At 31.1% G+C, this 20,326-nt stretch overlaps 1 protein-coding gene across 47 annotated transcripts in view; it reads left to right on the top strand.

Annotated features, from left to right (window-relative positions):
* Positions 1 to 20,326, top strand: part of LOC130897056 (zinc finger protein OZF-like) — a 287,205-nt gene that overhangs the window by 2,865 nt on the left and 264,014 nt on the right. For all 47 annotated transcript variants that reach the window (XM_057805597.1, XM_057805570.1, XM_057805582.1 and 44 more), the window contains exons 2-4: positions 8 to 301; positions 359 to 481; positions 7,178 to 7,302. In XM_057805597.1, coding sequence (XP_057661580.1) covers positions 8 to 301; positions 359 to 481; positions 7,178 to 7,302 — 542 coding nt within the window. The remainder of the gene's footprint in view (positions 1 to 7; positions 302 to 358; positions 482 to 7,177; positions 7,303 to 20,326) is intronic.

The following is a 20,326-nucleotide window of genomic DNA, read 5'->3' as shown; positions in this document are numbered from 1 at the left end:
TTCACAGGTATCCCGGGATGACCAATTGCCTAAAAAAATATGTGATGGATGTTCCTATAAGTTAGATATGTTATATGAATTCTGGAATACAAGTGCTAATGCAGAAAAACAATTATTAACATGGTTAGGGGAGGCTGGAATGTCATCACAAATGGCGGATGGTACAATATCAGCTGTGGCTCAACAAATCAAACCTGCTGATGCATTTGTCAAACAAGAAACAATAGATCCTCCTGACATTCACATGGATGATGATGATGACGATGATGAAGAGGATAAAGACTATATGAAACAGGAGGATGTGAGTTGTTTTACTGAATTCTAATTATTTTTATTTTTAATTTGTGTTTGTTTACAGAATTCAAATAACGTTGAAGAGCCTCCTCCAAAAAGAGCGCGGCGAACGGCTGCCGTCAAAGCTGCTATAGCACTAGACCAGAACAGTGACGATGATGACGATTCAGGAGAGCCAATGACCAAGGTAGGAAATAGATTATTATTATTTGACATTTTTAGTGATATATTTATAAAGGAATCCTTTTCGACATTTTTAAAATATTTCATATAGTGATAAGGATAGAATTTGTTACTAATATCTTTTTAAATAACTAGATTTTTGTTTTAAATAAAAAAAATAGTTTTTATTTAACCTCTTGACTGCTCTGGATGTATATGATGTCCAAACAATATGTTCTTCATTGTTTCGGCATCTAATAATGTAAGGGTATATTCTTTTGAGCAGTGTGGTTGTAATTCCATTTTAAAAACGCAAATATAAATCTAAATCTAAATCAATTGAAATAAATGCTCACATGACCTCTAATCTACAGTGGGGTTCAACCCTTTGACAGCTCTGTGTTTAATCCTTTGATGCATATGTTCAACCAAGAAATATGTACCTCATAAGTTCTGAACAAGTGTTTTGGCACCTCAAACCTACAGTTGGTGTTTAACCATTTGACAGCTCTGTGTTTAACTGTTTGATGTATATGTTCGTATAAAAAACATGTTCCTCATACTCTCCGAATGAGTATTTTTGTATCTTGTATTTTAGTTTATTGCTCAATATGACAATTATATTAGACTATATTCCCTGAGTATTATTAAAGGTTAAACATCTGTGAGCATGTTCCAACCAAAATTGACTTAGTCGGATGAACACAAATATCTGCTTCTAGCATTCTGTGAAGTGGGCATCGAAAAATTACTAGTTAAGTAAATTTGAAGGATATCATGCTGTCATGCAAGACAATTCCATCTTTAATAGCTCCGGAACATTCCAAATATAATTCCAGAACTGTGATTTGGTTTCCAATTCGCCACCTCCGCTCAAATAATGTCAAAACTAAAAAGAATTGTGCTAGAAACTCACAAATTTTATCACAGATAATGCCAAGTAGATAGTTACTATTCGCGGTACCTTTGTCGGTTTTTGAGTTATCCAAAAAGTGAAAAACGAAGTGAGAATTAATTGAAACTATTTTAGGGAAAGTGTGATTTATTAAACTTATCCTAGCAGAAAAATTTTTTGGATTCGAGTTGCGCAATCGACTGGGTTTGATATAAGTGTTCAACGCATGAAAATGAAACTTCTATTGCTATGTACCTAAAAACTATCAAATTCTGACTGGGATATAACTTCAAACAAAATTATTTACAATAATTAAAAATTACAGTACCAATTATTCATTCTCACATAAAAACTAAAAACAATAATACATTTCTACTATGTGAAATTACTACAGAAAAAGCAAAATAGACCCCTAATAGCAGCTGGATAAATAATTATAGGGTTGCAGTATTAAATGCAATAAGCAAACTAACAAAAAGTATATTATTGAAAAATATAGTTAATTACTCACATAATAATTAATCATGAATATCACAGAAGCAGGATAGGTCTTTGTTGTATAATATATAATTCTCATTAACCTTAACATATTGTTTACGAATCTTTGAGTTAATTATGAATATAAACTTTTTTACTTTCTTCTTTCTTAGAATTTTTGATTTGTTTATGTTTCTAAATGTTCGTGATTTTAGGTCTCTTCTAATTTGAAATTATGAAAGAAATTAATTTTAAATCAGAAAAGACCTAAAATCAGGAACATTCAGTAGCAATTACAAATATAGCGAATTTCAGAAACAGATTTTCACTAATTCACCCAAAACCTTAACATAACACATATCAAATATTCCTCATGAATCACTCTAAGGATTTTTGGCAATTATTTAAGAATCTGAACAGTAGTTTTTGAGTTAATTACGAAAATATCGAATCTCAGGAGCAGTAAGGGTCTCTGTTTTGTATCACACTAAAAAACATTAATTTTTTGTGAGGTTTTCAAGCACAAATTTTTGAAATAATTTTTCTTTACATTTGTTTAATGTATTCTTCATTTCTCACCCTTTGCCAATAATCTTATTAAAAAAATAATAATCTGTGATTCTGCAACTTTAAAAATTATTATCAACTGCTCTACACTAATAAATATGCAATAATTGAAATGAATGCGCATATCGAGCACAAAATCTCAAAATGCTTGGTGCAGTCAAAGGGTTGAATATTACGGAATTTTATACTTTGAATTATATTTTTTGCCGAATATTAGAATTTTGTTACAAATGTAGAGAACTTGAAAATTGAAGACAAAATCTTAATTTAATGAAATTCTTTAACCAATGAAAGTTTATTTATAGGTATCTTATATTGTGTTTTGAGTCAAATTGAAGAGTTATTAGAGATTTTTGTAAATGTTGAACTAACTATGGCCATTCAGTAACTTTTTAGGAAAACAATAAAAAATTAATAAAACGCTACAATTTATAATTAATGAATCTTTTTGTAAAAGCAGAAGTCATGTTTTCTCCAAATTAATGGTATTAATTGGTGTCACTAGGGAAAAGCTATTGAAATTAAATTTTTTTAATATTCAATTATTTAATACAATCTTAATATTTAAATTTGTTTTTTCAATTCAGGGTATGCCTTAGTCATTTAGGGTGATTGCAGAGTGTTGATTAGATTAAAAATGTAGTTGCCACAATTTTCTTAAAGTTCTAAATAATAACAAATGTCAAAATCGACTGAAGAATCTCTGTTTATATGTTAAGCTTTATATTATTTTATGATTCACTTGAATTTTTCATATTTTATTTTGTGATTGTTTTATTTTGTAGTGGAGGAAGCAGTTTTCTTTTCCGTTCTTTCATCTTGAAAACATAATTTTATGTTTTCTCTAATTAGGAAGAACAACATGAAAATTAGTTAATCCTTACACTACAGTGGTTCTTAACAATCGCTGAATAAAATGATGTTAAATTGATTGCTAAATGCTCATTGAGTTTGTTCTACTTTGAACTAGCTTGATGATCATCAGCAATATCTTGTGTCATTTGTGTTGTCTTCTGTCATAATTTATGTATAATTCAGAGAATGGATTGATTTCAGCATCTACTTTATGCTGTTTTTAATTTAAAGGCTCTGATGAAATACATTTTTTATGATTTGTGGTTAAGGGGAATCAATATTTCTATTATTTGGTTTTGGAAAAATGGTTTGGCAATTACATCTCATGATCTAACTTAACTCTAAGTACTCATAATTTGTCTGATTGCTCATAAATTGACGTATGTCATTTATTGACATGTCTGATAATTTCTTTTACTTTTCTCAACAACCTTGTACAATTGCAGGTCAAGATTGTTTTGATGTAACCAGAAATACTTTACTTTTTGATTACATTGGACAATTTTGAAAAATTGTGTTTAAAAAGAGTTAGGAGAAAAGTATTATTCTGTTTAAATTTCAAGCTGTTTGATGGGGAAAAGTGCCCAAAATTAAACTTGCGCAAATGTTCATAATTCTAGTTAGTGGGATAAGTTGTTTAAATTTTAGTTGAGGTTGTTTTTCATAATTTTGGTTGAGGTTTTTTTAATTTTCACAATTTTAGTTTAGTTTAATCATTTTCATTGATATTTGTTTATAAAATAACTATTTTATGATATATCTTTATTCTATCTCTGATAAAAAATCGTAGATGATAACAAGTGGAAGTTTGTATGTTTAAAACAATTTTATTGATTAACATAAACATAAAATTGAATAGATTTTCTTAAAAGTTACTGATTTTCCATTGTTAAGTAATATAACATTTTCTAATATCTTAAACACATAGATTATGCAGGTTTTAATATTTAGTTGATATGATAACAAATAATTATTGATAATAGCAAATTATATAATTTCCACCTACGAGTTTGTTTAACAATATACGCCATAGTTTGGTGATTTATTAGCTAAAGTTATTTAAATTTTTTATTTACATTGGGTTGCTAGCGGTTACACAAGGCTAGTTCCATGATGCATTGGTTACAAATGCTGTTTTTCTAGGTATTATTGGATGTTGATTGATTAGGATATGGTGACATGTATTCAACGCATTAATTACAATCCTTCAATTTTGAATAATACTATTTTATCAGTTGGTTACAAGTTTTTTTCAAATATTCACGTTGTCTCACTTTTGTTATCTTGTTATACTCCTGAAATGAAATTTTGAAGCAAATGAAAATATGAGGTTTAAATTTTTTGTGCATTTGTTTGCAAATAATTTTTTATATCCAAATCTATGAGGCGAGTGAGTATTCTAGGCATTGGTTACAATGCCGATTTTCCATATATAATCATAATGTTTCACATCTTTTGTTTAATTAAATCAAAAGTAGTTGAGATATTTTCTTGTCGATAATTATACAAAAGTGTAGATTTGGGAGACTAATCGAAATATGAATAGTCATTGGTTACAATGCTTCAATTCCAAATAGTTGCTACTATCAAATTATGATTCCATAATTTTGAATATGAAGCATATGTTCAAAAATTTTTTCCATTCCATACCAAAATGTGAGGTTCGTTTTTTATGTATTGGTTACAATGCTACTTTTTTAGTTCATTGCAATTTCATTTTAACAAATTATAGTTCGGCATTGGTTACAAAGTTTGGCTAACAATTGATAATTATTTTCAAAACTTTTGCACCAATATATGATTCCACGATCTAGAGTATGAGGAATGTATTATAAACATTGGTTACAACCAAATGCCTTGGTTACGTTTCATTTTCAAAAAAAACCTATTAGGTTGTATTCTAAGCATTGGTTACAATGCTAGCTTTGTAGATCATCATATTGCCTCGTTTCTGTTATCTAAAGGCCGCTTAGCATGATGTACAATGCAATGCAAGATGAAATACATTTTTTTAAAGCATGCTCATATGAAGTTCGGCTGATTGTTTCATGCAAGATCTTGCACTTGCAACAATGTCGATTTGGTACCATTTTTATGTCGTGCAAGTTTCCATTCTACGGAGAAGTGTCTAGTTACTTGTCGCGTTTCAATCAATCTGTCCAAAAGCGAGACAGGAGCAGATATTATTATTGCAAGTTATTTATTGACCCCTTTTTTCTATTCCATTTCAGTTTCATTTCACTCTATGAAATATTCTGACTTTGGAAAAAATTGCATGCAATTTCTTGCACGTTGACTTTTTTAGACTTTGAAATCAGATAGATTAATATTTCAAATTCAATGTTTATTGTTTTTCAATTGTTCTTGCTCTTGTTGTTATATGTATATTTCCCTCTTTAGTTTATTTAAAATCTTCTTCGAATTGCACGGATATTTGTTGATATTTTTTTAAAATATTAGGTAACGAAGAAATTATTCAAATGTGTGCATTTCCTTTTTATTTCTCACTTTCATATCTAATTTGCATTATTGACATTTCATATTATCAAACTTATCTTCTCAAGATATTATTTTTTTATCTAAATTGAAAAGTACTTTATGTAATATATGATTCTGAAATTTTTTTTGTGGGTCACTTCCGATCATTGTTGATTCTGAATGTGTTTTAACAGTAGGTGGTAGGATTGGAAGTTCCGTAGGTTCATATGCAGAATCAAAAGATGTTAATGTGAATATAATGTTTATTTACGTCCTTCAGTCTCTTGTTTTTCTGTTTTTTTTTTATTTGGAAACCCAAATGACATACATAAACAAAAATTAGTAGTAGGAGACAGTCTATAGATAAACTTCTACAGTGGCCCTGAAGTCGTTTTATGTAAAATAAAATCACGAAAAGGCTCGTGATTAATGGTATGTATTTCAGCGGTTCTAATTGTGATGCTCGAACAAAGCTAATTGCTTTTTATTTTACGGAAAAGATGCGATCTAATCACTTTTGTTGATTAGATAATTTTGTCATTTGTCAACTTTCAGGGTTTATTGTTATATATTTCAACAATCTTCTCAAATTTTTTCATTAAGATACATGTCATATTGTGCAAGCATTTCGCCGAGGCGCCTCGGGTGTGTAATTTTCGTGCTGCTGGGAAGATTCAGGTCGCAATTTCCATATGAAACAAAGAACTAAAAAATTTATTTTTCAAAAGTACAGCTTCTAGTTGAACCGCGAAAATTCCACAATAGGATGGGAAGTTTAGTTTTTTTCCTATTTTTCCTATTTTTCCCGCCAATTAGTCAAAGTTTTCATATATAAAAAATCGTCAGTTCCTTGATTGATATGCCAATCAGCGATTTCTGGTTCAAAGACTGCCTTTCAGATTCTTCATAAAACTGAGGTTTGAGTCTACTGTCCTGTTTTCACTACGGCTAGTATTAGCTTCTCCATAGTCCCATGACGAAACATGAAATTGATTCCCGTGGAATTTTCGCTTCCGTGGCTTACCGGTACGTTCACTTTGTTCATTTTCGGATATCTGTGACAAATGAAAACTTGAATGCTAAATGTAGCTTAGCTCAAGCTGACGCAGCCAGCTCATATATACATACTTTTATCCCTACCGTTATTAAGACCTTCTACGAACAGTTAATAGTGTCTCGAAGGACCGTTAGTCCTCTTTTGGATTATAATAGGTACAATATATCGACGGGCGGAATGCGAGCTCTCCGAGCGATCCAGCAGCTCGACCCTTGCTCACTATGTTTTCTGTAATTCTGAAAATATTTGAAGTTAGACTCGGAATAAAACAATTTCTAAAGTATTATTTAATTACATACAAAGCTGGAAATGAGATGATATTAAAACCTGCATAATTTAGATTAAGATCGGATTATATAATGAAACAAAAAATGATAAAAATGTATCTACAGGTAGAAGATGACAGTGAAGATAGTGATAACGAAGATCACGAACCTGCATTCGTTGATGTACCTTCAACGAGTGCAGATGATCAACCTGGTCCTTCAGGTGTAGGCAAAGATGGAGTAGAAGCACCGTGAGTACTTGTTTTATTTTACATCAAATTGTACCATTCCTGCCTGAATGTACATCGGTGGTTAAAAACTGGTTTCGTCAATTTTTATTTTTTATATTTTGTTAGGTTCTTTTTTAATTTTGTCGATTAAATATAGTATTTGTTTTGATTAAATAAAATTTGGAATTGAAGAATAGAAAATTAGAAATTACGTTGTAACATTAAAATAAGTACAAAAAAAATAATAGGATGTAGTATTGTAGGAACGTTATGTGAAGATGTCTGGATTGTTTTCCTTGACGAAACCAGAGTGGAAATTATTTAGTTTTGTTTGAATCTGAATTCGCATCAACAAATTCGTTTTATTTTTCGAAAGTACATTCAGGCAATCATTTTTTAAACCAACAGCAAATTAAATGGATTGTCCTCAATCAGTAAAAAAGGTCATTTATAAAATTTTTATGTTTTCCGATATTTAGAACAGATTTTCTTTTTGCAGTTTGTTTCGTTTTTCAGTTTTGTATGTATGGGGAGATACTTGTGTTCAGTTCTTTCATATTTTATATAAGCATGACGAATTAATGTTTATATCGATCGAAAGAATATTTTCGAAGTTTTATCTCCAGCATTCAAAATTAATACTTATCTGCATTGAATATTTCCCGATATTTTTCGAGAAAAGTTTAATGGAGTGAGCAAACTGTAAAATTAATTTTTTTGCAATTGTACAGGCATGTTTTGGCAACTTGAAATAAGTGAAAAATGTTGATTCTTTTCAACATTTTTGTAATGGGACGTGTTTGCCTTGTTTTAAAATTGGATTGTGACAATTTTTTTTATTTTTCTATTTGACCTGTTTGAACAAATACAAATTCATCCGAACTTAATGTTGCAAACGATTGGATTATGTGCTACATCTACTTTTTGCAGTACATAATTTTTGATTGTTTATGAGTATTATGTGTAGATGAATTGTATTGATTTCAATTTTTAGTGATTGGAGAATCCATTTATAAAATCAATTGAAATAACTAGAATCGAATATTTTCATTTTCACATATTTGAAGGAGAAAATCAATTGATAGATTTTGAAAGTTTGCTGTTGGTATTTTTGATGTGTAAGTTATATTTTTGTAAGTTATATTTTTTTTGCATACTTGAAATAAATTTCAATTATTAAAAAAAATGAATGTGATAAACAAGTACTCGGATCAATTTTGAGAAGAATTTGTTTGAAGTATGCTAAACACGAGTCTTTTTATTCTTATCGATTAATTTTCAAATTTTGTTGAAATTTTGGCAAAATTTATGCTCATGTTAGTTCTGTATTATTTGATACTGAACAAAAATTGTGTTCCAAAGCAAATTTGTTTTGGAGAATTACATACTCGAAATGTTCGGCAGTTATTCAAGGCTCTTTCGTCTTGAAACAAACTTAACAAACAAAACATTTTCAAAATACCTATTTTGAAAATGTTGCTGCAGCGAAAGGACAAATTTGTTTTAGTATCTGAATGTTCAAAACTACGTTAGTTTTGACAAATTTAGTGTCGAAACATTTATTCTATTTCTATAATTATAAATTATCCAATATTATATTTTTAATTTTGGAATTTCTTCAATCTAGTTGATATTCAAATTAGATGGTGCTTTTTATATCAAATTTCATGTGAATTTGCAATTTAGCTAATTCATTATCTATACCAATTAACAGACAATAATATCTGCTTTGTATATGCTACAAGAATTGAATTTTTATTGCCTAATGTGCTTGTCTAGTAGTGCAAAGTTCATTGATGGTATTTCAGTGTTTTCAAATGGTCATTGACTAGATTTTGTGATATAAAATCGATAAAGGTATGCGCCGTAAGTTTTCGTATTGTCAACTTGCGAATTTTTTATTTTATTTAAAAACTGAAAATTTATCTTTGCTGAGAATGAATGAGTTTTTTGAAATTGGTTGATTATGATGAGTGAGAAAGAATTATTTACCACAAATCCAATTAACAATTAATCTTAGTTTTTTGCATGGTATTATTGGTCTTTTTATCACTTTTTTATAGTAGAATGTACGTACAAAATAAATTTACTGACCTGGAAATATTGCTAGCTAGACGAACGTCAATATATTGATTATATCTGTGGTTCACTATTAAATTTGGGATATAATAGGTGTATTGAAATTTGTCGTAATTGGGTTCGATCAATAGGGAAAGGGTGGTTGAGGTTTAGGCTATTTAAAACCATCGTTGGATGCTGTTCGATCCCGTGTTCTCGAGAAGCAACTAGATGTTAATGCGAAGACTCTCCTACCCCCTACGGTCTTAAATCAAGAACAGAAATGTATTTCTCCAATAGAAGATTCTGATATCCAATTGGCTGTGGAAAATAAAAGATTTTTTTCGAACTTTCTACTTTTTATATCCTTGCCCTTGTTTTCTTTTCACGTACTTTTTTAATACAGACAATATTTATTAAAATTATATATCAAATAATGTAATGATTTATAAAATGAATATTGTTTGTAATATCAAAGTAAAAATACTTCCAAATATTAACATTTTAAGGTAAAATAAGATCAAATAATGATCAAAAAATAATGTATTATAATCATTAACTCATAAAATTTGTTGTATACATCGATAAAATCGTCATCGATACCATTAATTTGAATTTTTATTTTACCTTTAATATGTTTTGATAATAGAGGAGAAAGCAGAAGGGCCTTTTAAAGGTAAGTGGCGTATCTATAATGTATATTATCGAAGTTGCGTTCTTCATACTGCTGAAGCGACCAGAAACTTCATCACTGAACTACGTGCAGCTAAATTCACGAACGTTAAAGTGACAATTATTAATGTTTATTCGTTTTGTGTCTCTTGTGAGCACGGCAATCTTAACACGTTGAGCCCCAGTAGGCCCGAAATTGAATTTTGCCCAGCCCAGAGCGGTCCTATGGATCGCCCTAAATATTTAATTCCCAACATTCTCCACGAACCAAATGACCATAATTAAATGTGTTTTACAGTTTGGTTGGACCGTCCTGAGTCCTTGGAACATAACCCTAAATTTAATTTGATTTTCTTGTAGGTTTCTTCGACAAAACTCATATATTTGATTGAAATTTTTAATTTTTGCTACCTATTTTAATTAATTCTTTTGAGGGGTAAAAAAACATTACAATATGAATACAACAACAAATTGTTGTTACAATCACAATTTTTATGTATTTTCGCAATCACTTTGGATTTTACAATAATTTTTTTTACTGTACTATACAATCTCTTCTCACCTTGTGACTTGTACCTTCTTTTTTTACTAGGCAATGGGATCTTTTGGTTTTAGCGCCTCTTGATCAGCAACCGTAGTTTTTTTCTTCAATAATTTTTTTGCTACATTCATTCGTAAATTGGAAATTACTATATTTTTTTTGTTCCTTTTAAAAAAATATAGCCAAAAGCAATTTCCCTATACCACCACATCAACGTCCTTCTCAGAGAATTGTTGTATCTTAGGTCAACCACGGCTTGCGGCTTCACAAACACTCCTGATCGTCTGTCAGTGCTCACTGTCTCATCAGCACGCTTTGTAGAAAGCACCAACACAAAGTTTTAGCGGTAAACTTTCCCTCTAGCACAGAGCGGGCGCACTTTTCATTTCAAATAAGTTTTTTTTATTTTTCGAACAAAACAATTTATGGGCTCAGTGAAAGAGTTTGAAGTTTGGTTAAGGCTCAACGTGTTGTAATCAATTCCCATATGTTTTACTCAATTGGCGAGTTCGGATAAAGCGAAATTCATACACACAACATTCAATTAATTGTTGTATTCGTTAAGATTATTGTACAATTAACTATCCTAATTGAAATCAACGTCATAGTTAAGCGATTCAAACTTGACACTTGTGAAGTTCCATTAACGTATCAAGTTACTTTAATTTTTTTTTGATGTGACTCCGACGATCATAAATCTAATTGTTTATAGCTTTTGTGTACAATAGAATTCCGGTTTGTAAATAGATAGGAGGTTCAGGAATATACTCAGATCGCATTAGGGACTTTGGCCGCTTTCTTCATGACATAGTTGAACCTTATTTACGTATCTCGACAGATAAATTTGTTCTAGGCTTAAAATCAAATGGATTTGATCAAAAGTCCCAAGGGTTAACTGCTTATTACGAAGTATTTGCTTAATACTTCATTCAAAAAACATAGATGTACCTAATTGAGGGTTTGTTTCTTAAATTTGAGTTATCTGGGGAATAAAATTAACTGAAGGAAAACTACGAGTGAAGAAAACGGCCGTTCTAATATATTCAGATGCTATTATTTTGGTCATAACGTATTTTTGCCATATAATACCCACAGCACGATTTTTTTTTCAACTGACTTTGTTATTAATTTTTCATTTTGTTTAATATTTAGCAAATCGTATATCCTTATTCTTCTATACTCTTTAGATTATTCTCGTAATAATTATGTTTCTTTAACTACACTTTCTATTATTAGACCCTAAATAAAGTTTATCCAAATCAGCCTCAAAAATAAATCGCAAATCTACCTTATTTTCATGGACTTACGCATATTACCGCATATATAATGAATTAAGTTTGATGCCTTGCTTTGTGCCTCTTTAGCATTACCCATAGAGCGATGACTTTATATGTTTAATAATTGTAAAATCGTGTTGTGGGATTTGCTAATTTGCCCAAAACGCGTTGTGAGTAGTACCCTTCGCTCAATGATCGAAATAATGCATAATTCGAATTCGCCAATTAAGTATAAATTACAATTTAATGACACATTTAAGTATTGCACGCTGTTCAAATCAAGTGGGAGTCAATCCAGGTTTTTGTCACATTTTTTTAGGTAATTGTGGTACGAAGCACTCCTTTCGTACTACTTTTGATTGAATCACGTGACGTTTTTTAATGTTTCATTGAAAGAAGGTAAAAACAGTTGATATTTAGATTATGTCGCAAGTACTCTAAACTTATTTCTATTAACACATTCATGAATATGAACCGACAATTAACCGTAGACACCGAGAACTTTTAGATAAATTTTGAAAACTGAAGATTTGCATTTATTCTATAAAGAATAAAAATTGGATTTAATCAAAAAATCGGTTCTGGTTCGTAAAAAGTTTTAATTCAAATAGAAAGTGGTGACAGCTCTTGAATTGATGTAGCAATTTTATTCTGATAAAGGAGAAAGATTGCTTCATACAAAATAAAACCAAACAATATTTTTGATACAAAAAGCAAAACTTTCAATCCTGTAGATAAGATTAAATTTCTAATATTCCCAGTAGGATTGTTTAGAACGTGATAGGTCGTCTTCACTATTTATGTTCGTGAATTTTCCTGTATTTTGAATATATCCTATCGTTCAAATTTTTTTCGCATTCCAAATATCTGAAAAAATAATGGGTGGCGCGAAAAGAACGCATAAATTTGATTTGATAAGTGGGAGTAGGAGGAGCGGAGGCTGATTATTTCTTTAGTTAGGGCGTCCTGTTTTATTAGCAATGGCGCAGTGGACGTGTCGGATCGCTCTTTCAAATTTATTCAGGTTATTTTATACTTTCGCGGTTCCCTCGTTTTTTGGCTTTAGAAAATCGAAAAATCCGATTCCGATAATTTTTTTTAAATCTGGCGATTTACGACATATAGTTTTAGGAATTTAAATTTGATCATAATCTCATTTCTTTGCATATAATTGTTCATAGTTTTTTTACAAAGCATCAAACGCATTTCATATATTTTTTTTGTTAATTTTCATAAAAAACGAATATTTTGTAATAAAAAAAATTAAAGTTTTCATCTCGTAATAGTCTATCTTAGTAAGATCCATTCTTTTAATGGTGAACATTTTTCAAAATATTGTTCACTTGATTACAATAAGGGATTTTGAGAAGGTTTTTGTTCGTATAACTTTAATGATTACTTAATAAAAAAAGGTGTAATTTTCAAGAATATTTAAAGCCCCGAAACCAATGTTTTTTAATTCCCATAATTTTTGTCAAAAATCTGCCCGAAATTGATGCTTTTTCGATTTACTAGAACCAAAAAACGAGGGGACCGCGAAAGTATAAAATTACCTTCTTCAAAAGTAATGAATTTAGTATTACTGTTTAACGACTTTTCGGCACAGAGTTAGTTCAATGTTCCACGAAATGGTTCGATACCTTATCACAATACAATACTTTTTTGGGTTTCCTCTTTTCGCACAACTGGATCAATTACGAAGCAGGCGTCTGGTCGTCATCGCACGACGCGAACTTCACAAAACGTCGACAGAGTCAGGGCGTCGGTTCTTCAAAGTCCTCGCTGCTCCACAAGGCGGCAGCTCCAACTCTGAACTTGTCTCGACGCTCGCTGCAGTGCATACTGAACGATGATTGTCAAAAGTAATGGAAAACTTCGAAGAAAGACTTTTTATTTGTAACGATGCGGAAGGACTCAATCTGTCTGAAGTAATCTAAAAGTGATCAGTTCATTACAAACAGTGCATATAGATATTTCAATGAACAAAGTCTTAAATTGGATAATCTAAACATTGTATTTCATAAGAGTCCATTTTGTATGTAATCAAAATAAAGCAAATTATACTGGTTTGAAATTAATGCGTTCTTTTTTGCGCCACCTAGTATTTACATTATTTGAGAACGTATTCATCACAAACGATTCAAAACAAATAACGCAACGTTTAACATTAAAAAAAATAAATAGAAAAAAATTCACCGGAAGTTTCGAAATATACTAGACCGAATGATTATTCTCATAACATTTATACGAGGTTAGTCCCAAAAGTATCACTACATTGGTGTTATTTGTTATCATCTGTGAATAACATCCTTGCAAGCAATCCTCATTTAATTAAGAAAAACTCTTCCTATTTCTGAAATAGTTATGGGACTAAGTTTTCGGAATAACCTTCGGTACACTTCGTATTAGTTTCAACCGTTCCTTTAAACGGAGTATTTAATCTGAGAAAAAGTCTTAAGTCTCGGGAATCTTTGTGGAAACAGTTGTGGTGTTGTGTTATATATTGCATGTAGAAGGTTTGACTTCTAATAATTATGCCACGCAATGTTTCCAATACTTTGAATATTTTTATAATCAAATGAGACGTTCAATTTTGTTTTTACTTTGATGTTTTTTTGGTCCTGGCGATTCCGAAAACTGCAATCGCTTTTTTTCTAGATTACGGATAGCATCACACCTATTATATGCGACTAAAGGAAATAACTAATGTAAGTCGTTCCTGTTTAGTCGGTGATATGACTTTCTATTTGAACACGAAAATAGACTCCTTACTTTTGGTACAAACATCGTATATTTGTTGTATTCAAACTCTCACTACGTGTATTAATAGACAAAATTAATCGCCGAATTTGAACCTCGTTATAATATTCAGAGTAGAAAATTTTTGGATTACTTTTCACTAAATTCAAGCTCGATAAAGATTTTGAAGCACGTTGTATACTATATTGGAACGAATAGACGGATAAAAACATGAATACGTTCTCTTCAACTTTGAATTTGCTATTCTATGTTATGTCCTCGAATAGGTGAAACCGCTATTATAAAAGAAAAAATTCTCGATTTAAATTTACTTTTTTTAGAGTACAGCCCCCAGCTTGGTTAATGCCTAATATATAAAATAATCTTAGTTTTGAAAAGTTGAACATTTGAATAATTTAAAAAAAATATTTTTCTCTACAACAAAGTGTAGTTCCTAAAATGTCATTATAAAATTGGAACGAAATTCTATACATAAGTAAAAAATATTTTCAGTCGAACTAAGATGTTCAACAATTACTAATTAAAATAATTATAAACTATATTCTTGAAAATCAGAAGAAGTTGTAAGCCACTACTTTGAAGAGCAACTTAAGAAAACTATAAAAATTTTTTCTCAACGTATAATTCGAAGGAAATTTTAGTTTTAATTTGGTTATTGGGTGATAATCAGATTCTAGTCGCAAATAATTTCTAAATTAACATGGTGGGAGAAGTAGGAACCTTGCGCCTGCTATTTCTAAACTAGAAGAGTATTTACTTACGATATATACAAGTAGACTGGTAAGTACTTACCCCAAACTGCCCCCATACTATATTTGAAATTGTTTTACGAAGTATGAATTACTTTTATCAGTGTAAATTTTTTTCGGTACCTACTCTGCTTATTAGAATCGAAATTGATCAGTATTGAAACAAGTGTAAATCGAAAATTTAGAATTGAATGGTGTTAGGGACAAAAAATGTTACAAATGATTCAAATTGGCTTTAAACATACAGTAGATGATAAAAACGTTAATTTGTAAAAATGATGAACAGAATCTTATTGTAATAAGGGGTCAAATAATCCAGTTTCTTCGGCTAACCCATATTCAAATTTATTATACGGGGTTTTTACATATTTGTATACAATATTGGATTATTTTTCCTCATTATTGTAATATTTGTAGCTACTTCAAGCCCATGTCGATACAATTCTGGTTTAATAAACCTAAAAGAATTAATTATTTTTAACCTTAACAAAATTTATCTTCAATTTTGTAGGAAAAAATTTGAATAGTTGAAAATTTCGATTTATCACCATTACATAAAATTCTATTATTTTCATTTTCTCCATACTGATCGATTCAATTTCTAGTAAGTAGGATACTGAGTGCTAATCTACTTTGATAATTCTTACGAAAAAAACTTATCATTCATTCTAATACCAAATAGTCAAGCGTTGCCAAGGATCATTCTCAAAAATGTATTTTTTATTTCTTTTACTGATAACTCTTTACTGAAAGTTATTTTCTAATTATCCACTTCATTACCTTTCTAAATTTAGAAAATTATCAATTTTGTTGCATTTTTCTCCACACATTTACCCATTTAAGTTGATATTTGAAAAACAGACCCAACGATGTAATTTCCCAGGGTTTAAACATTCGCTTTTGAGTGCCACTGTGTATGTTTTTCATGATTTTTCAGGTCAAGTCGAATTGTAAGTATTTACATTTCCATTGAAGTCACTTGAATAATTTTGACTTACGAGGTACGGCTATTAAATAACGAAACTAAAACGGCGATGTAAACGACATGGCTTGCGCCAAATGTCAGTTGTTAATTCGATTACGTATGCGGAATTCCTGTTACTATAAACAAATCGGTGTAGCTGTAATTTTCATTAGTATTAGATTTCTTTTGTTGCACCATAAAAATGATACAGCAACGAGATATTGTGACATTTGACTTGAAAAATCGCAACGGAAACTTATAATTCATTAAAAAAAGTGTATGGTAATTAATATTTATGGCGTACGCGTGTTTGCATGGTTTAAGCATTTTAAAGAATCGAGAATACCTCCTGGAATTATAATCAATTTGGTCTCCGTACATGTTGAAACATTGGTAATAGTTTATCTCAAATTGGTGTCTAAAAGGATAGGAAAATATATTAACGTGTAAGGAACCAAAGTGTTCTAGTTATGGCTTTCACAAAGCGCCAGTATTATGTAATGGAAGACCCTATCTTCGCCAAATTTGTAACAAGCCAATCAAAGCATTGATGATTAATGGATTGTGTCACTGGATTCTTGAAGGTAGAAAGAAGTTTTTTGACCTTTCAGCGTCGTCCAAAGAATTCTAGTAAAGTCCAGATTCCCAGGTTATATTTGCTGTTTCTTGCGCCGTAAGACTTTGTTTCCTAAGGAAACTGCACGCGTCCTGAGGGACCTGATAGAAAAAAACTTCTAGCATTGTTTTGCAGGGATAGATTCAAAAGAAAATTAGATAGACTGCCGTTATTTAATACACACCTCTGAAAGTTGATGAACCATTTTCAATTTGTATGGGCAATTTTCTTGCGATACCTGGTGCTCAATATTTTGACGGATTCACAGGTAGTTACCACCAGTTGCTTGTAGAAAAAGAATGCACTATTATTTCTGCATTGAATTTGTTTTATCAAAAATTTGGGGTCTCATTTGCATCATTTACACATTGACTCGAAGGTTTTCGAAAGGGGTTGATCTCACTGAAAACATGTAATAATTTATCACCTGGAGGACGTGACATTGAAATGCTGAAACCGAATTGAATAAAATATTGTACAAAAAACTGGAGAATTACGAAAAAATATTTGCTAACCATCCAGAGGCGGACCATGAATTTTTGTTGAACGCATATTTGAATACTGATTGGTAGGAAAAAAAAACGAATTAAAAAATATTTCGTTCAAATTTAAGATGTTTGTATCTGCATTTTATTCCGCTTTTGCAAGTGGTAACTCATTAAAAAAACGTGGTCAGTTTTATGTCATTCGAGGTAATTGTTTTATAAATAAAATTGATTCAAACTTGTCATAATTTTGATTTCTTCGCGTTTGAAATAAAAATTCAACCTTTATATTTTCTATTTTCAGATCTGCATTCAACAACTTAAAAAATCTTGGAGTTATGTCATTTCAAAAACTGTTGTACTGTTCAAAGTGCTCGGACTATTTTGATATTGAACACACATGTCCTGTAGTTTATTTATCTTGTGCTATTTGCGAAAATTTACTAAAAACTTCGAATATAACAAAACACGAATGTTTCCGCTTAAGTTTAAAAACTGAATTTGACACGAAAATGATTTTAAGTGATCAAAATATAAAGAAGAGAAAGTATGGGGGTCGAAAACCCAAAGAAGAAGATAAAGACATAAGAATTAGAGTTTCAGATGAACGAAAAAGATCGTATCGTTGTGCCGATTGCGAAATCCAATTCGAATCCAGAAATTCTTACAGGAAACACAAGTATCAAATTCACAACGAAGATAAATACAAGGTTTGCACTTTGTGTGGAAAGAGTATCGTTAGTCTTAGCCAGCATTTGAAAGGAGTCCATGGGAATCCGAATAGCGTTAACTGTTCCAAATGCAACAAAACATTTTCTTGCAAAAAACATCTTCAAAGACATATGCTTGTACATAGTGATGTATTCAATCATGTATGTACAACGTGTGGGAAAGGATTCAAAACTTCGTTTTCATTGCGGGTACATATGAGATCGCACGATGATATAAAACCATTCGAGTGTCAAATATGTGCAAAAACTTTTACAACCAAACAATGGAGGAATAACCATATGAAAACCCATCAGTAAATATTAGAGACTTTATTTTCTATTCATTTTATTCGGATCAATTCTATATAAAATTGAACTGTAGTATCGTTTCGACCACCTGGAAGTGTTCCTCAAATATAGTTTACTTGAACCCGATGATTATTTTGTAGTAAACCGATAGCATCCTTCAAGCATTTTATAGTAACTTAAATTGAAAAGGTGTGTTTCAAATTATTGAATATATAATGGAAGATGATGCACTTCTCAATTCTTTAACAGAGTTCGACATAAATCAGGCAACAAATTTCCACTAAGAAAATAAATTAGAAGGGGTTACTGTAAGTGTTCAATTTGATGCCCAAATTCCTCTCCAATTGCAGTTTAGAGGTCCTTGAGAAGGTCCCACGGGAAGAAATCACAGGGTGTCAGGTGACATAACCGTGCAGGCCACTCAACGAATCCTTGTCTGCCTATCTATTCTCCAAAATGAACATTAGGGTACACCCGCGCACATAACGCGTAGTGCGACGAAGCTCCATACTGCATGAAATAACTGATGTCGCGAGTGTTAGATCCTTGTCCATTTGCCGACGTAAATCTTCGAGCATTTCCAGATAACTTTGACCAGTTACTTGACCCTGCAGAATGGATCAGCTGCTTATCTCACGTCAGCGCCACTGTTTCCATACTTTCGGAAACAGAGCCCGTTTTTAAGAATTTCTGATAGGTCTTCGACCCTGTTGAACTATTTTGGTAGCGGCGACTTCAATAAACCTATAAAAGTAGACGACCACGTGTCTGAAGCTCGAACATGCTTTGTTTTCATCGACAGCGTTGGACTTATGCTGATTTTTCGAGAACGCTGCCAGACTTAAACCGACCTCTGTATATTAATATGAAATTTGAATGTGCTTGTTTATACTTCAAAATTTTAAAATTTGAATATTGAATTATTTTTTTTCGTCCACGACGGCCTAATTACTTTTGAGTGAGTCAACTACTTTTTACGTTGTTGATCGTTCTATGGGTGATAAATCATTTTACTCTAGACCTATGTTATAGTCTATTTTCATGAATGAAAGAGTAAAAGAATAATGAAGCAGTCTTAATCCATATGCGTATCACTTTTAGTAGAGAGTTAGAATATTTTTTCAACTTATACCTCGAAATTTTGGCATAAATACCATAATTAACTCGCAAACGGCTAAAATGTTTCAATTTTCCATAAAATTTGGAGGACATTGTGACATACTAGTTGAAAAGGTATAAAGGTTTATTAAACATTGGTTTTTAAACAACGTTACGTTCACAACGAATAATTTTAATATAGAAACTCACCAGAGTAAGTAATGATAATTCTTAAAAATTCAAATCGGAAAATGAACTGTTGCAACCAGTATTCACAATGAGTAACTCGATTTGAATGCTCACTCGTACGAATATGTCGATCCGAAGATAGTCAGCTCTCCAAATTTCAACTTCTTCACTTCACTGTAGCTCTGGAAGACTATCCCAGGCGTCGAATATAAAAGCCTCAACTCGCGGCATTTATTTCAGAGTTGTCGGCATACTGAGTCACCATTTCATTCAACAATTCTTTAATCTAGCGATGGTAGAGTGAATTTGACAAAATGCTATTAACAATTTTGATTACCAAATTCATAACTTCAACAAAACACTTCTTGGCGTATTATGGAGTGAAATTTCATCATTTGTTGGTCCGAAGAATCTGGTTCCATCAGTTGTTATTGAAACAATTCCATTCAGATTAATTCCATTGTCTTCAATGCTTTTTGCACGGCATTCGCTATACCTTCACCTCTAATTTGTCTTGAGAGCGGTAGCATGACTAGAAATTCTTCTTTTGGATCTTGGGAAGTCATATATCTGACAAAACGAGCAACTTGTCCCGTATTTTTTAAGTCGGGGATGAG

The sequence above is a fragment of the Diorhabda carinulata genome, chromosome 8 (assembly GCF_026250575.1).
Source record: "Diorhabda carinulata isolate Delta chromosome 8, icDioCari1.1, whole genome shotgun sequence".
NCBI classification, from domain to species: domain Eukaryota; kingdom Metazoa; phylum Arthropoda; class Insecta; order Coleoptera; family Chrysomelidae; genus Diorhabda; species Diorhabda carinulata.
Note: the sequence above shows the minus strand (reverse complement) of the source record. Positions and strands in the feature narration are given on the sequence as shown.